The following is a 20,403-nucleotide window of genomic DNA, read 5'->3' as shown; positions in this document are numbered from 1 at the left end:
AGGGTGATTTGCAAGAACTGTGGAATGAGATGCGGGAATATAACCATATTCTTCAAAACGGAGGCGGGGCAGAGAATAGGAACCAAGAAGCAGGGCAGTATTCAGCACAGTGTTAGTGTTGAGGTGGTCGGAAGGAGCTGGACCCATAGACATGAGCTACATGGCATTTCATTTCTCTCCAAGCCAAAGTCAAAGTCATACCAAAAAGCATCGACCATGGGGACACATGGCAGCTGTTTGCACACCAGAAAGGATTTCGGCTGTCTGTGGTTAGATTGCACTTTTTGCTGGGCGGAAGCGAAGGCAGCCTCTCACCTTTAGCATAATACAACACGAGGAGTTCCGAGCTTCAATGTCTCTCGCCCATTTCAACATGATTCGGATTCGTTCCTTGCTAGCTACGTACACGGCTCCCAGTCTGCCTGCACGCCAGTTTGCTCCAATACCTACTTAGACCGCAGACCCAGACATGGAAACACTCCCATTGTAGTTCATCCCCCCTGGTCGTATCCATGGATTCATTCGTATCAGACGTAGCCGGAGATGACCATACGCCATGCGCCCTTCATGCCTCGAGCCTCTTTTCAACACGGAAATGACAAGATAAGCAAGCAAGCGAACAGGCAAGCAGCAAGTCGCCCCGAGTACCTGGACCCCTCAAAAATCCGAAGGAGGTAGGACAAGTTTTAATCAATGCAAGGCAGTGCAATGCAACGCAATATAGAACCTTCACGGAAGGACCCCTTCCATTTTGTGCTCTTTTCATGAATCCTCGTCTTCTGTCTCGGTGTCGGTGTCGGAGGTGTCACTGTCATCCTCGCCCTCGGTGTCGCTGTCGTCCTCGTCGTCATCGCTTGCTTCCGGAACGGTACTGCCCTGGGTCTGGGCCACAGGGACCGCCTTCGGGTCGGCGGGCAAGGCCCTCTTCTTTTTCTTCTTCGACGTCACGGGAGAGCCGGTCAGGCCGCCGGATTTCATGGCCTGGAGTTGGCCCGCGAGGGAATCTGTGCAGAAAGGAAGGGATCGTTAGCGTTGCTCACTTCACCCCGTCCTTGTTCTGTGATGCTGGATCATGCGATGCTTGTGCGAATGGAGTAGCAGACGAGATGATACATACCTTCCTCGGGTTCGCTAATGTCGTCGTCACTCTCCACCACCTCGGCCTCCTTGGGGTCTCTGACGTCCAGCACGACCTCTACCTTGTCGTCCAAACCTATATAACTATCACACACTAGGTGCATGATGAACGGGAAGGCGTGGACCTGCGGTGGCGCCTGGAAGGAACATTTCAGTGTGACGACATTAAAAGTGGGTTTCCCGGTGTCGGGGTGGAAGATGGGTCGGTCGAAACTGGTAAATGTGAATGGTGGCACAGAGATGCGGCCGGTACGGGCTTCTGCGAGGAAGACATGCCATCTGGGGGCGTGATCCGCTGCAAAATAGGGCGCATGTGCCAAAGGCGGTTGTACACTCCCTTCTTTCGCGTCGTCTTCAACATAGGAGCCGTCTGGAAGTTTCCTTCTCCTCGACTTCGCCGGCTTTCGACCGTGCAAGGCATCCAGATCTCCCTCGTCCGGATCAATATCCTCGAGATCCAGTGGGTTGATTGGCGGGATTTCCTTTTCTGGTGTACCGGGAGGAATGACGCGGGCTTTGATCACCAGTTGTACCAAGGAGCCAGGCGTGACAACACGCTCGCCAACGACTTTGAAGAACGCCTTGGCGATGACAAGGTGGGGGATTTGAGCGGCAACCGCCATGGCTTGGTTGTATTGTTGGTCCGTGAGATCAGAGCACAATTGTCTTCGTGCCGTAGGGGGGAGGGACATGAACTTTTGGAACGTCATTGGTGACTTTGACGATTTGATGATCTTTTCGGCGATTGCGGGAGTGAAGTTGGGGAGTTGAAGGATTGCCGATGCAGATGGTGGAACGGCTTGGATGATGTTCTGAGAAGTGTGGTAGGAGGCAAGGAGGGGCTTCACCACGCCAAATGGAAGAGTCATTGAAGCGAAGGAATTGTTCAACAAGAGAGCGGTTGGCGCAACGTCGAATTTCTCCTTTTCAAGTTCTTGGTCTTCCAGGGCGATCCGAGCCAGGTATGCCCAGAGCAGGGCTAACGTTTTCCGCCGCACGGGGTCTTCGATGGCCTTCAATCGTTCTTTATCTGCTTCGGTGAGAGCAGAGCTGTCGAGGACCTTGCTTTCCACCTTTGCAGCTCCCGCATCACTTCTCGGGCCTTTCAGCGTTTCCTTGAATTCTTCGCCGACGCTGGTGGCTGCCACCACATCGCCCTCCGATATGTCTTCTTTCCACTCTCGGAACAAATTCCCAGCGCTGGCATGGAGGACTTTGTCCTTTGTGAGGGCCTGTGTTCCGTACCACCACTTCCCCAACGTGTACGGGAGGATGATTCCAAGAAGGATGCCGTAGAAGGCGACCACAAACCAGCGGTTGCCCTCCTCAACCATCCACTTCGGTAACGCAATTCCTATACTCGTGGACTGCTTCCCATCGGGGTTGCCATACTGGAGATAGTTGTTTCTGATTTCTTCATCCGTCAATGCCTTATATGCCTTTGTCATTTCTACCCATCGATTGTTCACATCGTCCATGGTCTCATTTTTGGAGGAATCGGGTTTGGCCTTGTCAGGGTGAAACTTGAGCGATAGCCTCTTGTAAAATTTGTCAATCTCCCGCTCCGACGCGCTCTGTTCGATTGTCAGCATCTGGTGTAGGACCTATATCCATCGACATACCCTTGACACGCCCAAGATATCGTACGGATCCCACATCTTCGGTACCGTTCTCTGAGTGACAATGATCAGGTAGATCATGTAAGCCATGAACGTATATCCCAAGACCACCGCTATGATTCGTTTTGTCTTGCGATTCTGCCTCTTCCGTCTTCTCCTCTGCGCTTCGATGAGATCCACATTTTGGGGTTTGAAATCTGATTTTACTCGGGATGCGGTCTGCTCGAGATCTGTGGATGGTTTCAGGACGTTATACGTGAGAGGTACTGTGACCAAGCCGGCCATGGTCAGCATAAAGAAAGGGAAAAATTGACCCTGGTCATCGTAATTGTATTCGGAGGACATGGTGACCTGATCTGAATGCGCAACCCGCTTCGGGCTGCGCTGTTCGACTGCTTAAAGTTTGGTGATGTTCCCCTAAGCACAGGAAGGTTGATCAGGCACGGTCCTCGAAGAAAGAAGGCACTCAAAGGCAGCGAGCGACGAGGGAATAGGGAAGAGGAAAAGTTGTCGCTGAGTTGGAGTGGCTCGTGCGTCCTTCACTCCGCAAAAAGTCGAGGCGAGAGGTGGCTTCAACTTTCTCCGAATCGGCGCTAAGGAAAATCGCCTCAGCCTCGTCAGGGGGGAAAAGGGGCCATTGGTATGCTGTTCTTGACACAGCTCATCCTCATCGGCGTCAACATATCATGTACGAGATCTCTGGAATCTTCTTTTCTATACAGCAGAAACAGGCATCCCTGAAACATACAATCTTCCAGCGTTTTATCTGGCAATATCTCAATACATGCACGTCTTCACCACCTATCGAGCAGAATATCTGCGTTGTGCTGTAGCCCTGTCTTCGCCTCTGGCTATCCCCATTCGCACAGCCAGGAGTGTAACCGCCCGCCGTTCACCAGTTGCAGCAGTCTAAAGTGATCTCGCCTCTCGAATGAGACTGTACTCCGTACAGTATACTCCCAACGCAAGCCTTGGCTCATATTTCACGAACGTCGGCTAACCCTACCTTTATGATTGCCTGTCTTCGACAAAAATTTAGGGGTTTGACCCTTGCGACGCCATCGTAATGCCAGGAACCCGCCTCTTCAATTTCAAAGCAAAGAAATCTAGTTAGTCGTTTTCCTCAGTGGATACTCCTTACCCGTGAAGTGCGAAAACATGCCATCCACCTATTTAGAACAGCTCTTGCTTTGATTCCGCCTTGCTAACAAGAGCCTGTAGCCGACATCTGACATCCTCATACGTCTCGTCGCTCCTCGACGCAAACTTGACAATGTCGGAGTGATTTTTGTCCGTAGGTATAACCTCTTCGTTCTCTCCCGAAAGTCCAAGGATTGCTGAATTTGGGCCGGCTGCCATGACCAGATCACCGTCGCGGCGGATCTTCCCTGACTTGATCCTCTGTTAGTCACCCGGCTACCTAACCTCACTGGAGAAGTAGATCCTGAAAACGTACAGATTTTGTCACCGTCTCGGTCTTTCGCGTCTCGATAAAGGTATACACTTGCTTTCCTTTGATAACGTCCGGGTAGGGTGCGAGTTCGTTGCGGAAGTCGCCCTCTCCGAGGCGCCGGACAAGGGCATCGGCTTTGTCCTCTGGCATAGCGGCATTCCCAGCTTCTTCGTCCTCGGCCCTCATGGTGTCGAGGATGTCTTGGACATAGAAACCACGGTTTGGGCAGGCAAAGAGTAAGAGGCCGATCGTGGCCTCGAGGAGGGGCCGCTGCCGCGTGCGTGCCTCGATGAGTGTCTAGCATCAGCGTCAGTGATGTACATTTTGAGAGCTCGATTGACTGGCAACGAACCCGGGCCAGCACCAGCCCTCCGTAGCTGTGCGCGAGGAAGATGATAGGTCGTCTGGACTGTCACTTATGAGCCTGGTATCCCAAGGGCATTATCACTAGATTTTGACCTAGTTGGCCTACCTCTGCTGCAGTCCTGATGTTGTTTAGCGTCGCGTTGAGTCGCTCAGCCTGATGGAAAAGTTCATGTCGTGGATGGGTTTTCTCGTCAAATATATTGGACTTGTAACCATAGATGAAGATGCGGCAGCTTGGTATGTCTGCAGGCAGAAAGTCTTTGAGCCACATTTTTGGCCTCGAAGACTTGCTGAGCCAACTTCCATATGGGTGGCCGTTGAGACCGTGGATGGCGACGATGCTGTAGATCAAGATTAGTTATTCTCTACAAGGGAAACACTAGGGTTCAAGGTAACGCACTCGGCGACGATGTCAGCTTTGGATTCAGGTTCGTGTAACTGCGTCGCTCCAATGAAATTGGCGTCAACATCCATTGATAATTCGTCGTCATCACTGTCTCCAGAGAAGACCACACTGTTGCTGCTCCGTGTCACAGCTTGGAATGTGGCTGGGACAACGTCACGGAATGCGATCAGCGCTGCTCCTTTCTTGCCGGACTTCGAAGCGGAGTACTTGACTGACGAGCGCGTAATGTCTTCTACGGTGAATTTGGTAGAGGTTCTGTCGATATCACTAAGTTTCTTGAATATGATATCAGTGATGACTTTGGAGATTGGAACCTGGTCTTGCAAGTCCACCTGACGGGCTCGGAAGACGGTGAGTCTACCCGAGTTTGAATATCTAATTCTGTTACTTGGACATTGGACATCCCTTGGAAGGGGCTTAAATTCTACTCACCTCGCAGGGCCACCATTGGAATTTTGAGTCCGTTCTTTCTGCAATTCAATGCATTTTCCTTTCATGGGCAGGTGATGTCGCCGTCTTTTAGACAGGTAGGGCAACGAACTGTCATTCATAAATAGAGGCACCGATCGAGCCGGGTTGTAGCTGCTCCTTCTAGCCTCGTCGCGAGTAGATGATGTCGAATCGTTGCTGGACGTAGATCGACGTCGCTTCCTATCTTTCGTAAGAGGAGCCAGCGCTGTTTCGATCCGGCTCACGATTCGTTGATATACAGCCTTGCGTAGAGCTGCCTTGGGGTCTTCATCAGTAGGTTGTAGGTCTCGATGTAGGTATAGACATCCGTTGACTGCCTCGGCGTAAAGGCCGCTGCCCGCTCGTTCGGCTTCGAAAGCCCGTTCACAAAGGATGGCCCACTGCTCAAGCTTCGACATAGATTCTTCCAGGTCGATTCTCTTTCCCAGGTCGATTTCTAATAAGAGCTTGGCAAAAGCCAACAAGACTGGGTCAGCAAAGCCAACGGTAGCGTTGGGCCAATGGCAGTTGCCGCTCTTGAACGTCACGTAGAGAAGTCGGTCTTGTGCATTCATCCCTGATGGAGCTAGCAGAAATACTTTCGCAGAATCCCAGCTTGGCGAAGTCGTTTCCGAGTCAAGGAATGCCATCAGACAGTTGGCGAGTTTCAGAGCTAAAGATTGCTTCATTTTGAGATCGAAGAAATACAGTGGTCGAGATTTATCACGGTGAGTGCGAAGAAAGGCTCCAGTCTTTATAAAGTGATCTAGAGATTGCACCGGAGTCACTCTAAGATTAGATTTTGGCGGTATATCATCATGGGCGTTGAATAGACCATGATGTTCGTGAAGTATTTGGAACAATCTGCCCTCTGTCCAGGTCTCGAGGCCCTGGCAGATATCGTGAATCTCGCTCACGGCGAATCGATCGCTGTTACATGTGTTATTGCCAGAGCAGGAACCTTTTCTTAACGGGAACTTACTCGTATGGCAAGCACTTGGTTTCCTGCCACTTCCTTGGATGTGAGCAGCAAGAAAGGAACATGTCGAGAGTTGACTCAGTTTGGCCACAGTCTGATACATAAAGCAATACCTCATGAGTTGCATTGCAGCTGGAGAACAACACAAAGAGAGCCTTGAGCACTTCCTTTGTGCGCTCCTCTTTCTGGGCGTGGTCGCCAATTGTCGATTGGATAGGTAGGGAGATTTCATGCTGCGAAGGGCTATGTGCGTTCTTGCAGAGCCGCAATAAGGCTTCATTGCATTCGTACACTGCATCCAAGGCGTCCTTTACCTGTGAGCTCCCTTGAAATTTGAACAATGTTGGGTTTGGACCACTGGCCAAATCCAAGTCGAACGTGTCGGCATTCTCTGACCCGTCATTCAGGTAGTCCCACAGGTTTCGTAGATATGGATAGCGCTTGGCTTGCTGCGGTTGTAGGTCAATGTCTCCAGCCTCCTGTGTGAGTCGAGCCGTTTCTCCCAGTTTAGGCCCAGCAGCCTTGCGTGACGAAGTAAGGGCGAGGTTAACGGCTCCCTCGAGCGCATCACACAATCTCTGAAGCTTAACCTGAAGTTCGACGTACGTATCTTCCGGTAATTTAGGAGATACCTCCCACTGAATCACAAGGCGCAGTTCTGTCTCGAGGAACGCGAGGTTATTGTCGAGCGCGGAAATAGTCTTGGCATAAGAATCGTTCCCACGCTGACGCTTATATCTTGCAAGCCTGCCGACCACACCGGATCCAAAGCCCTGGAGTAGTCGCCACTCAAGGGATGCATTCAGATCCATCTTCTGCGGTCTTTCTATCGCTGATGGTACCCCACGCTCTCCTGAGGCCGCATATGTAGTCGAGGTCGGCTGAATGTGCGGGGCTGTTTTGATGGAAGTGAAGGCCTGCGGACCGGGTCGAGCCGCAATACTTCAATAGTGGCGAACATGAAAGCTGCCACAAATGAGTTCTATGCGGACAGCAAACTCTGCAAGCGAAGGGGTGATGATGAGGCAGGGGGCAGACGTGCAAGGAATAATCGAGCGAAGTTCCATCTGATACTCAGCTCGCTAGCCCAGCCATCTTTCTTTGGCGGGACTGCGGGGCCACTGCAACTCTGCCATTGGCCAGACTTGTCTGCGTCGCCCCGCAGCCTCGACCTCAGAGGCCTTCAAATGCCACCACCACCACTTCGACTTGGTACCCGTCGATCATCAGGCATAGTATTCTCTCGTTTGGCCTCTCGATATCTGTTCCGAGCACCAAGTTTGCGCACAAACATGACGTCCGGGCCTACATCTGCTGACGAGGACGAGGACGAGGCTATCTACAATCTCGCAGATGAATGCGAGTCGCTCTTCCAGCAGGTGCTCTTACAACAGCAGTCGTTGAGAGCAGCTTCCCTGAGGATCTTCGAGGAGTATCATCAACGATTCATGTCATGGACGGCATATCTGGGTGTTTTGGCCAAGCGAAGCGTCTGTCTGGATCGCAGACTGAGGCATCATCCAGACCTGCGAGACCTTGTCCTTCGACTGTTAGACATCTTGAAAGAAAATCTATTACAGAGTCAGTACTCCTTTTATCATTGATGATGCAGGTTTTCATAGCGAATAGTTTGCGATTTCAAGGATCCTAGGCACCAGAAATCTTTGAGTCGACCTTCGCCCTCAAAAAATGGTCCAGAATATGACTTACCGGCGGTTACTACAGATGTCATGGAAGGCATCAATGGAGCCATCGATCGACTGAACCGCCTCGGTATCGCCATTCGTCAGTCATCGACGAGAAGCTTGATGGCAGGAAGATACAGTGACGTCTCAGACGTTGACTCCTTCAAAGAACTGGCTGGTACCTTTCTCAGGAGCCTCTATCCGGACGCGAACTATGAGCTATTGGATCTGCTCAGCAGGTCCATGGCTGAAAGATTCGACAAGGTATCTTCTCGCCAAGGTCGCCAGGCCGTCCTCCAAGAGCGCCGGCAAAAGGTGACGAGCCCATTACAACCGATTATCGAAGAAGAGGAGGCAAACGAACGGCTGGTCGCAAAGGCCCGAATGCCAAGTGAACTACGACGTCGTCTCTTAGCTGGAAAACTGCCACGGTCGATGCCTGTCCAAAGAGAACAGAACTCCCTACCGTCAGAGGTTTCTTCGATTGATCGCCAAGTATTTCAGCAAAAGATGAAGAGTGGTTCATCCAATGCCAGCTCTCGGCACAAGGAAACTCTATCGATTCAGATCAGTCAAGTGGGGTACCCTAAAGCCCCGCAAGCTAATAACGACTCTGGCTATTTAACATGCGAGTGGTGTTTTGAGACTCGTGAACGGCGGTATTTCGAGGGAGAGAAATGGAGGTATGCCCCTTGATGATCCGGGGATCTCACCTTTGGATCAAATCTGAGCTGATTTTGAGTGCAGAAAACATGTCGACGAAGATCTACGACCCTATGTCTGCATATCGGAACGTTGTTCGGACCCGATATGTTCGTTCTCATCTTTCACGAAATGGCAGGCACATATGCATTCAGAACACGGCCTTTCCTGGCACCAACACGTATACCCCGCACCAAGCTGGGTTTGTGCCGTTTGCCATGATGTTTTGGGAGGGTTCCACGCCCCAGAAGAGCTCTACAAGCACCTGAAAGAAGAACATCCGTTCACGGAGGCCCAACTTGAAGCGATTGTGCGCCAGAGCAGAGTTCATGTCCGGAGGCGGCCGGAATTGTGTCCCCTATGTTGCCTCCCTGTCGAAGATGATCCGGTCTCTTCCTCAAAATCCGCCGCGGCCCAACAACGCAAAGTCATGAACCCGGGGAAACATCAGCAGGAGCCGACGCCGCTGGAGAGCTCCCCCAAGCGTGCGCGAACAAGCGTCGAGAATGGAAAGCTGGCTTTATCGGCATTGGACAATACCACCCAAAATGATACCGATGAGCAGGCCGAGTCTGAAGGCATCAAGGAGCCTGCGCTAACGCGGACCGAGATGATGGCGCGGCATGTTGTCGCTCATCTGCAGGGTCTTATGTCTCTGACCATACGGCTCATGTCCATACGCGACCACGACGCCAATTCTGTCTCAATAGGTAGTTCATCCGCATATGGCACCGATGTTTCGACGCGAGACATATTCTCTCAGGATGGTTCGGAACCGGGAAGTAGAACACGTGTGAGCTTGTCAGATCAAGGTTCATCCGACGATGAGAGTGATGGCCCAGGTGACCCTGCCGTCGAGATTCCGGATACAGAGGTTGACATCGACTGGGGTAGTGTCACTCTGGCTGGTGAGAGCGACGAGGTTCCTCAGTTGCTGGAGGAAGATATTGACGCCGAGTTGAGCAACGAAAGCAACCACCTTCGAGCGCTACTCTTGTACACTGCGGCGGAAGGATCCGCATTCGCAGTTCGGGAACTACTAGAACAATGCAAGGTCGATATAAACTCGACGGACATCAACGGTCAGACACCTTTATCGCACGCGGCACAGAGTGGACGACTGGAGATAGTTCGATATATCACAGAATCGCGGGACGACGTCGAGATTGATTCGAAGGATATCTACGGCCAGACGCCGTTATCGCACGCGGCACAGAGAGGTTGTGAGGCGGTAGTTCGATATATCTTACGAACGCGGACTGACGTCGAGATTGACTCGAAGGATATCTACGGCCAGACGCCGTTATCGCACGCGGCACAGAGTGGCTGCCAGGAGGTAGTTCGGCGACTGGTATTCTGGGAAGCCGATATTAATTCGAGGGACATCGACGGCCAGACGCCACTTTCGCACGCGGCAGAGACAGGCTGCGAGGAGGTAGTTCGATTCCTACTCGAGCGAGGGGACGTTGATATCATTTCGAGTGATAACTTCGGTTGGACAGCGCTGATGCGGGCGGCAGAACATGGCCATGACAAAATAGTTCGGCTGCTGGAGTCAAAAGCTAGAGAAGGTCACGCGGGATGAACGATATGAAGGCCCTGTTTCTCCTGGAGTGCAGTATTGGGAATACCACGACGTCCAGACACTCGAAATACAGGAGCGGCACATTTAGCATGAGAGTCCCAGCATCCACTCATGCTGAATTCAAGTCCTGTCAAATCTTGCGGGCGGGACTTAGCAATACACTAATCCGAGCGTGTCATCCCACACTGCATATCCACCCGGGCTATTCCTGACGCTTTATTATTACAGAGGGTTTTGGTTTGACTAGATGAGTACTGAAATGGTAGAAAACAGAAAAGCTGGAAAGAGTGAAAGGTTTTGGTGGACTTTTAAGTATAGGATCTTCGTCGGGGCTATCGCCAACGGCTGAGTATCCCTCGTAGATGATGGCGAATTGAGCTCGGCGTCGGTTTCCCTCGTCGCCAATTTAGCCGCGAAATCTGAAGAACCTGCTCGCCGCTCACTTCACATTGACGCGAGACTCGACCCAGTCGGCTGAGCGATCGCTGGATGGTGCAGGCCGTGGGGGCCAAAAACGTCTCGCCTGGCACGCGTACAAGGACAATGAATGGTTGTTGCTAACTCACGCTGATAGAGATTGACAACAACGTCTGCAATTTTAACTATTCAGATTTGCTGCCACAAAGGCCGCCGCGAGCCCCGAACTTGTCCAATAACAAGGTGCATTCGTTCGAGAAGCAGCATCGCTCAATCTATAAGAGGTAACTACTTCAAGCCGAATACGTACTTTAAATTATGTCGACTTTCCCTAGAAGGGGAAGAGGGGCACGAGCACTTTATTATCTTGACTAAACTGCCCATTGCTTGCACCTCGAGCTTTGTATCTCTCAGTGTGTATAACGGGCTCCGCCAGAAGTGTCCCTCGCCGCTTTCGTTCAGCTGTCATTTCTCCTAGACTTCCTCAATGCCGCCGCTGGCGTCTGATTCTTCCTACGGTCGAGGACAATATCGAGAACCTCAGAGCTCGAAGGGTGGTTTGAATCCTTCGGCTTAATCTGTACAGGGGATTGCTATGAGAACAGAAGCTCGGGGTCTTTGATGCGCGATCTTCTGAAACACACGAACGCCCCCCAAAATGAAGGATAGCATGCCGGGATTGTCCGAATCGAGTCTGGATCCAGAGAAATCAAAGAAGTCTGCAAGGCATGCTAGTCGGGCCTGTGAAAGTTGCCGTGCGCTCAAAGTTCGATGCCAACCGGCGCCAGATGGCAGCACGGCCGCTCTGCAGGGCCAATGCCAACGCTGCGCTGATGTGTCACGGGATTGCGTCTTCAAAGAACCCAGCCGGACGAGGGCCAAGAGGACAGATGTAAGGGTGAGAGAGCTTGAGAGAGAAGTCAAAGCCTTGAGCGACCTCTTGAAGTCCGATGGATTACCCACGCCGCCACAGAACCACGGAGGCATGCCGAGGAGCGCCCTCCACAACGTCGAAGCAGAATGGACGATAAAGCAGAAGAAAGGGAAGACGGCTGCTGAACAGCCGGGTGCCAACCTGTATCGACCAGAACCCCAGACATGGGGAGTAGCCCCAGCTCCGCCTCGCCCTTCAAGTCCCAGAGACGTCGTCGAGATGGGCATTTTAACAATGGACGAGGCTGCCCATCTGTTTGGCATATACGTCAGCCAAATGCTTCCTCATCGCCCCCTTGTCGCATTCCCCGCAGAAACCACGCCGGCCTCGCTTCGCCTCCAGAAGCCCATATTGTTCCTTGCTGTCCTCGCTGCTGCTGCAGGTACGTTTCACGAACAGCTCGGCATGGCACTTCATCAGCAGGTCCAGCAAGCCTTTGCTGAGCATCTCATCCTACGCGCCGAAAGGTCCCTCGAGTTGATCCAGGCCATTCTCGTCCACACGAACTGGTATTACTCCCCAGATGCCTTTGAGGAGCTGAACTTTTATCGATACCTTCACATGGCGGCCACAATGACCGCGGAGCTTGGCTTAGATGGAAAGCACGCAGCAAAGAATGGGCACAGGTCGACAGAGGACGCGAGAAGCGAAAAGGTTGACAAGCACACCCGTGACGGAGATGCTCATCGCCACGAGAGTGAGGAGTGCCCTGAGAGTATCGAGGGTCGGAGAACCTTGTTGGCATCCTACATCTGCTGCGCTAGGTGACTGGGTCTTCCCGCGACATGCCACCCTCCCGCTGACTGTCTAGAAGCGTGTCCCTTGCTTTTCATCGACCCAAGGCGTTTCAATTTACTCCCTACATGGCCGACAGCATTGACGTGCTCGAATCCTCTCGCCATGCAGCGCCTACCGACAAGCACCTCGCAGCATGGGCCAAGCTGCTCAGTATCATGGAACTATCGGCCGACTCGCTGCGCCTGAATGACCCTGCGCACGTTGATCCTCTCGCCGAAAGCCAGATACAATTGAATCTCAAGAACTGCTCCAAGCAACTCCAGGATTGGGAGAAAGCCCTGTCCCCGGCGATAAAGAATGGTACGACACGTTGCCTTTTTGTTTTGCCAATCACCTTGACTTTCTAACCAAAGGCGCGCAGAATGCTTATGCATCAATTATCACTATTATGTTTGCCTCCTTCACGAAGGTGGCTTGTACGCCGATTATGATCCCACAGACTTCAAGCCACCGTATTCGATAGACAAGTTCAGGAAGAAGCAACTGGGAAAAGCTGCCGGGCGCCCCGGCACCTTCACCTCGAACCACATCTCCTCAATTGCGGCGTGCCTGTCTTCGGCCCATTCTCTTCTCGACAAATTTCTGTCCATGTCCCCCAGGAGCCTCCAGTTTAGCCCGGTCATTGTCATCATTCGAGCGCTCTATGCCACTTTTGTGCTGCTCAAGATCTTTCTTTCGGCCTCGACGCTCAACGGCCATCTCCACCAAATTTTGGACCCTTGGGCGACCAAGTTGCCGTTCTATCTCCAGCAGCTGACCGTGAAGCTCGTCGAGGTGGCTTCTCTGGGCTGCAGGCTGGCCGCGAAGTTTTCCGCGGTCGCGACCCAGTTGCAAGAATGGCTCGGCGCGGAATATCGTGAGGATTTCCAAGACCCCCAGAAGCCGCAGAGCCTGGAATCCATCCAGCCGTTCGATTTTTTCTCCCTTGAGACAGAATCCCGACGCCCGCTCTCACATCCAGAGCCTGGACTCCGGCGGAACGGGTCATTTGTCAGCCGCGAACCACCTGCGGACGATTCGGACTCGCTCGCACTGAGGTATCTTGGGGTCGGTCACGGGCCCACGCTGAACGCCGGTGATGGCATGTCCTTGGATGCCTCTGCAAATGCTGCTCAAACCAGCCACGGCTCTTCAGCACCACCCTCCACGGACGCAGTTTCAGCATTAGATTCATTGCTGTCAAACTACTGGCTCCCGGACTGGTCGGGGCGGGATACTGCCGGTTCTCTCCCGACCTTTGGCCTGGCGTTGCCAGAGGCATTCGATCCAGATTTCAATCCCAATCTAACCCTCGATCGCGATATGAACAACGCCGGCGGTGGCGGAGATCTAGCGGCGCACCTTCCGCCTCCAGAGTACCTGCCGTCTTGTGCACCTTCAATGAATTATCTTGACAATCAGGCTGACGGCGTCGAAGAGTCCCTTCTTTTCCCTGACTAAGGAGATGGCGGCACGGAAGCATGAAAGCATGGGATGAGGCCTCGGAGGGGCTAATGGATCTATCTCCAGGTGTAGAGCTGTGCGAATTCTGGCATCTATTGCTGGCCTGCGTCTTCTACAATCCTCTAATAGTGGAGTATAGCAAGGATAGACTACTGCGGGATCCTCTACTAATCATCAAGCGGAAATGGTCCCTCCCCTTCGCTCTGCTCCCGAACGATTAGAGAGTCGTTCGGGTGACCCGCTGTTCCTCTATCCCTCTTTCACTTCGGTTCGCAAACCTTGTGCAATCTTCCTTCTTTCCTCCTCTGCCTCGAGGCCCGTGCGCACCTGTTCGTGCGTCTTGTCCAGTTTCTTCCGCCGCTCGATGAACAACACCGCGACCAGGCCCGCGGCGGCAAGGCACACGACCTCGATCCAGATCGGTTTGAGAGATTCGTAGAACGCCCGCCGGACCACCCGGCGTTGCGAATCCGGTAAGCTGGCCAGCAGCAACACGTTTGCCGACGCGCGGGCGCCGGAGAACTGTGCCGCGAACGGACCACCCAACGCCGCCTGGAGGGCCGGCTGCTGGCTGCTCATCTTGTTGGCGAACGCGGCGGAGCCGATCACAACACCGATCGCACAGGCAAGGTTGCGTGTGAATCCGAAAGTCGCGGTTGCGGTGGCGTTGTCCTGTCTCGGCACCAGGCTTTGAAGCGCGATCAAAGGGGCTTGGAAGTTGGGCCCTGCGCCAATTCCCGCTACAATCTGATAGATGATGACCATCGCCCAAGCTCGCGAGGCGGGCAGGTCGTACAGGAGTCCTTGGCCGAGGACGGAGAGCGTCGCCCCAAATACGATGCAGTCGAAATAACGGCCGGTTGTCTTGATGTAGATCCCGGTGGCGGTGGAGCTGAGGGAGAGGGACAGCGCATACGGTAGCAGCCAGACCCCCGAAAGGAGAGGCCTTGCACCCAGCACGGCTTGGAAGTAGAGCGGAAGGAAGTAACAGGTCTGCATGAAGACGGCGCCGTGGCTGAAGACGAGGGACAGTAGAGCCAGCTGCCGGACTCCGCCCAGCAGATGCATCGGGATGATCGGGTAGAGCGCGACTCGCCACTCGATGCCTAGGAAAAGGATGAAGGCAATGACCCCGAAGACGATCAGACAAATAACTGTCGCCGAGTTCCACGGATGCATCACGCCGCCCATCTGTAGGCCCAGCAAGAAAATAGTGGTGCCGCCGGTTATACTGAGACTTCCGAGCCAGTCGATCGCCCTGAGACCTGGTATGAGCGGGGGCCTTTCGTTGTGCAGCCTAAGGGTGAAGAGGATGATAAAGAATGCCAGGCCTGAGGTCGGAACTGCAGCGAGGTAGAGAACGTTTTAGCTGGAATGCGTAGACGAAATCAACGGAGGCTTACGATTGATGTAGAAACACCATCTCCAGGACGCCTCCTCGGTCAGGGCTCCTCCTATCACGGGGCCTATGGCGGCCGCCGTGGCCCAGACCATGCCGATGATACCATAGTAGACTCCGCGTTCCCTGCAAGACGATAAGCCAAACATCCAGCCCAAAACAATCTTCACCAGTCCCTCACCTTTGAGAAAAGAGATCGCCAATCACAATGTTGACCAGGGTCAACAGGCCCCCGGCCCCTATACCCTGGATAGCACGCCCCGCAATCAACATTGCCATGCTCTGGGACGCACCGCACAGCGCGCTGCCGAGTAGAAAGACCGCAGCCGCGGAGAGTAGAAGGGGTCGCCGACCGAATATGTCACTCAATTTTCCCCACGTAGGGCCCGAAGCTCCACTTCCAAGCAGGAAGGCTGAACCGATCCAGACGTACCCCGTGCTTGAATGGAAATGTGAGGATATGGAGGGCAAGGGAGTGGTGATTATGGTTATGTCGAGCGCGGCGAGAAGCACTGAAATCTGTAGCCAAAGTTGTCAGACCTCGAACATGTTTCTCAAGAGGTCGTGAGGTGAGTATACATACGCATAGTGCGAGCATGAGAAGGGTCGTTCGTAAGGCGCTCCTCCTGGACTCCAAAGTGTCTGTTTGACTATGCTGTGCGGCGATGGTATCGGACCGCGTCGTCTTCTCGTCAACAGATGATACTTTCTGTCTCTCGACATCAGTGATAGGAAGGTCGGTGCTTGATTCGTGACGCCCAGTTTGCTCAGCATCAGCGATCGGTTCTGATATAGGATTAACTAGGCCGGCCATGATCGCCGTTCCGCTCTACACAGCAACCCGCAGCGAGCAAGGACTCTTGCCTCAAAACCATCGCAGACAGGACCGCTCCGGCTGGACTCATTCGACTGTATCTCTCTAATATAGCCATTTGCTCAGTTAGAGCATTTGGCTGCCTTCAGGTGGAGTCAGGACGCGTGACCCACTACTCGGAGCGAGTAACCTCCGCCCACCAATGTAAAAGGGGAGAATTGCAGGGAATCCGGAGCTTACCAATTCCGCCAGGCGCCCAAATCCTAAGGATTCCATTCTGGCGGAAGAGGAGAAACAACTGCTGATGGGGAGAGAGAGAAGGGACATGTGTGATAGATGCGGCAACTAGAAGTTGACTCATATTAATGAGTTGTCAATGGGAGTTCGGCATCGGCATGCCTCGTCATGGCTATAGCCGCTAAGTTCTGGAAAAAGATGCACTGTAACAGCTAGGATTTGTCCCCTTCGTGTCCCGAGTCGCCCATCCCGTGAAGCTTCATGGTCTTGCCTTTGATTTCCACCCAGGGCGCCGCTCTTTGACAATAAAACTCCATCTCTGGAGCCAGCCCCCTCAGGCGCTCTTCTTCGGTCAACTTCGCATGCTCCGCCTTGGATGCACCCAGCAGTCCATCGATGGACCCGCTCGGCACCGAGATCATCTCCGGGGAGAGAGAGCTTGAGCAGTACAGCGGACTCCCGCAGGTGGCGCAGAAGTGACGGTTGACCGTGCGGCCCGAGTCGGAGCCCTTGTCTGCATACGTTGTCATTTGCGGCGGCGGAGAAACCGCCTCGTCTGGTTTCAGGTCGAAGCCGGAGCTGGGAAACAGGACGTTGGGCATGAAAGATCCCCCCGTCCACTTTTTGCAGGCGTTGCAGTGGCAGATGATGCTCTTGATCGGTTGTTTGGGAACCGTGTATCGCCATGACCCGCAGAGGCAGGAGCCGGTCAGAGTTTCAGCAGGATCGGCCATTGTGTGTGTGGTTGTTGTAATGAGGATGTGCTGTCGTCAAACGAGCTGGGTTTCATGGAGGGATGGATTAAAGTTTCATGTTGGAGAACCAAAGGACACTATATAGTACAGAGGATAGGTAGGCTCCCGTTACACAGTTCTATTTGCTTCTGAGTGATTCGATTAGGCAAGCCACCTGAACCATGTGGTATTTTGAGCAGAGCGACACGTTGGATGTATAGAATGAGTCAAGGATGACGCTTCGCTAGACAACCGCCACAAACGTGCAGACTAATTGACGGGGGCAGATCATCAGACACATATACAGCCGTTGAGACAGCGTGGTACAAAATGGCTGTCGAAGGAGGCTCGGTCCACCTGCAGCAGCATCATGAACCATCAGTCGTCTTTACAACCCAGTTCTTGCTTCTTTCCACCCAGTCTCCTTTCTCAGCCCTTTCTAGCTAAAGGAGTTTAAATGCAATCTCCCGGACCATTGGCACCAAAATCCTGTCCCGACGTATAGTCGCTATTGCCAGTAATGGTATTAGACACCACGCCGTCATACAAAGTGCAGGATCCTATGCAGGTTTGATAGGTGAAGCTAAAACAGCTGTTTTCGTCATCGCAACGCTCTATACATAGGCTGAACGATGCATAGGTGATAGTCAGGTATCCCTCCTCAGCGGAAGGCACAATCTCTGTGCATCCGAGGATTTATGTCAGCCTCGTACGGAGACTCATTGAATACTGGGAATTAATGCAAAGCTGGATATGGACGAAGTATTGATGGAGGAAGAGTTGGGCGTGGATGAAGTAGTGGTGGACGAGGAAGAAGGAATGGACCTGGAGGTCGAGACTAGGGTGTTAGAGCTGGTCGAAATCAAGCTCCCGAGTGACTCGGTGCTTGCACTTATCCTCACGCTCGGACGCAATGTCCCGGTCGTCCTCGTGGAAATAAAGGTCCAGGACGTGGAGTTGCTCGTTCCTGAAGTTGAGGTCTCCATATTCCAGTTAATAGTTGTGTTTTTGGTCCTGCTCCTACTCGTCCCATAATTAGGGGAGGCGGTGGGCTTTACAGGAATATAAGTACCAGAAGCAGCGCCCGACCTACTCCCAGACGATTTAGTAGCTAGTGGCTACCCAGTCACTGCTAGACTTGAGATGGACGAGATCAGAGTGTGCCTTTTGCCTGTAAATGAGTCGGTCCGAATTCCGATTAGGATGTCTTGCATATTACTCGGACATCGAGGATCTATTCGAGCTCGCGAGGACAAAACAAGGGCAATGGAGTCTCAATGGCTTCTCAAACGGCCCAATAACACTGTGTGATACTCTCAATCAGCTTAATGTGTTCTCTGAAATAGTTGAACTGCATAGGTCAGATGCGCCAAGACAGGCTAGTCCGTATCCGTCCTAAGTCAATTCATACGACACGACACGTGACACAAAATGTCGATTCGCTGATAGGGAGCCTGATAGAGACGACACGTTGTTGACAAGGCTGCATGAGATGGAGAGTCTGAGGCAGTATGTGGGTTGGCATTATGTTCGCATTCATGGAAAGTCGACACGGGTGACCGAGGCACGAGGAGACGTGGGCCGTGGGGTGATGGTTTAAAAGCGGCACGGTCGGAGGACCCAGGCACCAGCGTAACTTTCTGTGACTTCGTCCAAGGCATCGTAGGCATCTCACTTCAAGATTGTCGACAACAGCGCAGGAGAGACTCCCTTTACGACACTGAGGGGACACGACCACCCGTCGATTTGAGAGTCTCTGCTATCTGAGTTGAAGAAGCGATGGTCGCCGACGCCCGCACCCTCGCCATCGAAACACTATGCGATATCCGCCTCCACAGATCCTTTATTCTACCTGCTTCCGTTGTGCCCAATGTTGGACAGGATCTACGAATCACCTACTCAGACCTTGGATATCGTCCAGGTAGCACCAGGAAATCGAGTGACGGCGACGACGGAGATGCTGATCCAGATCCATGCGTCGTCTTCTTTATCGGTGGTCTGTTGGGTGGGCGTTATCCGCTCTGTCGCTCAGCCAACATTGCTCGACGTCTCAAGATCCGCATCATCTCCATGGATAGACCAGGCCTTGGTGGCTCCACCCGAGTTCCTCTAGACCAACGTGTGGCAGTACAGGTCGCCGCTGTTCCTGCTCTGCTAAATCACTTGGGGATCAGACATGTCACGCTAGCATCCCATTCTGGAGGAGGCCCGTACCTGCTCGCAACTCTTCTGGCGCATCGTGGATTGCTGCACCCTAAACGGCCTCATGTCGTCTTGCTTTCTCCATGGGTCCACCCGAAGGAAGGTGGTGCGCGTTTGATGCAGGTTGCTGCACTGCTGCCGCTTCAGGCGATTGGCAAGTTCCCTTCGTGCGCTAGAGCTATCAGCCGTACTTTTGCGTTCAGCTCGGGACTGCGTGGCGAATTTCAAAGCAAATCGGCCACCGCCGTCGCGACCACGACTGGAGAGATCGATGGTCGGAATAACAGCGAAAATTCATTTGAGAAAGCTCTTCTTACTGAAATGGAGGCCCTAGTCATGAAGTACATGTTCGCTGAAGATATTCAAGGCTCCGCGGACGATGCCATTTTATATCTGCGGAAACACGTGCACACGGTGATCACGACAGGAAATACCGGCACTGTGCAAGGCAAGGACTGGCTTGACAGCCGGACTCTTGCTGACGCAGTCGTCGAGCAAGAAAAAAGCCTGAATCATAGCACCATCGACTCTGAGCACCTTCACGTCGATGCGCTACATTCCGAAAACGACATTCTGATTCGCCCAAGTGGGTCAAGACACTTTGATGACTGCTGGGCGAGTGCTGTTTCACAATCGAAAGTCAGCTTCAACTCCAAGATCATTAAGGGTGTCAGTCACGATTCCATCCTAGATCCTATCCACGGTGCCATCGAGACTTGGCTCCAGTGTGTGGCACAGCGATGGTACAGTTAGCTGGAAATTTCGACACATTTACCCCTTTCCTTGGACGACGAAAGTTCAGCCACGGCAGGACAACGTATGGCCTGAGCCTTGCTTCTGTATAGGTATGGATTTTGATCGACCAGCCAGTATGTACACTCTGTCTCCACCAAAAAACTCCAGCGGTGGGTACCTCAACTCACTGAAATAGTTTCTGCCAGCAATGCATTCAAATATGTGCGAGTCTTGCTACTCTTTTTCACCAGGGTTTCACCCGGCCAGAGCGATGGTGCGAGCACGTCGCCGAACGCAGCACACTCCGC

General features: G+C 52.9%; 5 protein-coding genes across 5 annotated transcripts; 2 read left to right on the top strand and 3 right to left on the bottom strand.

Annotated features, from left to right (window-relative positions):
- Positions 1–126: 126 nt before the first annotated feature.
- On the bottom strand, positions 127–3,290 carry PV07_02753 (uncharacterized protein). The gene is made up of 4 exons (XM_016389384.1): positions 2,760–3,290; positions 1,118–2,711; positions 316–1,004; positions 127–260 (listed from the first exon to the last, which is right to left on the bottom strand). The coding sequence occupies exons 1-3, from the start codon at positions 3,099–3,101 to the stop codon at positions 763–765; spliced, it is 2,178 nt and encodes a 725-aa protein (XP_016251286.1). The 5' UTR covers positions 3,102–3,290; the 3' UTR covers positions 127–260; positions 316–762.
- A 197-nt stretch (positions 3,291–3,487) lies between these two features.
- Positions 3,488–7,286, bottom strand: PV07_02752 (uncharacterized protein). Its single transcript, XM_016389383.1, has 7 exons — positions 6,414–7,286; positions 5,414–6,361; positions 4,976–5,356; positions 4,682–4,916; positions 4,562–4,618; positions 4,213–4,506; positions 3,488–4,148 (listed from the first exon to the last, which is right to left on the bottom strand). The coding sequence occupies exons 1-7, from the start codon at positions 7,220–7,222 to the stop codon at positions 3,930–3,932; spliced, it is 2,943 nt and encodes a 980-aa protein (XP_016251285.1). The 5' UTR covers positions 7,223–7,286; the 3' UTR covers positions 3,488–3,929.
- Positions 7,287–16,565: 9,279 nt separating this feature from the next.
- PV07_02751 (uncharacterized protein) lies at positions 16,566–17,201 on the bottom strand. Its single transcript, XM_016389382.1, has one exon. The coding sequence runs from the start codon at positions 17,156–17,158 to the stop codon at positions 16,637–16,639; it is 522 nt and encodes a 173-aa protein (XP_016251284.1). The 5' UTR covers positions 17,159–17,201; the 3' UTR covers positions 16,566–16,636.
- A 710-nt stretch (positions 17,202–17,911) lies between these two features.
- On the top strand, positions 17,912–18,193 carry PV07_02750 (uncharacterized protein; the record flags this gene model as incomplete). Its single annotated transcript, XM_016389381.1, has 1 exon — positions 17,912–18,193. The coding sequence occupies one exon, from the start codon at positions 17,912–17,914 to the stop codon at positions 18,191–18,193; it is 282 nt and encodes a 93-aa protein (XP_016251283.1).
- A 744-nt stretch (positions 18,194–18,937) lies between these two features.
- On the top strand, positions 18,938–20,113 carry PV07_02749 (uncharacterized protein; the record flags this gene model as incomplete). The annotated part of the gene is made up of 1 exon (XM_016389380.1): positions 18,938–20,113. One exon carries the CDS (start codon positions 18,938–18,940, stop codon positions 20,111–20,113), a length of 1,176 nt encoding a protein of 391 aa, XP_016251282.1.
- Between the last annotated feature and the right edge of the window lie 290 nt (positions 20,114–20,403).

The sequence above is a fragment of the Cladophialophora immunda genome, assembly GCF_000835495.1.
Source record: "Cladophialophora immunda strain CBS 83496 unplaced genomic scaffold supercont1.2, whole genome shotgun sequence".
Classification (NCBI taxonomy): Eukaryota; Fungi; Ascomycota; class Eurotiomycetes; order Chaetothyriales; family Herpotrichiellaceae; genus Cladophialophora; species Cladophialophora immunda.
Note: the sequence above shows the minus strand (reverse complement) of the source record. Positions and strands in the feature narration are given on the sequence as shown.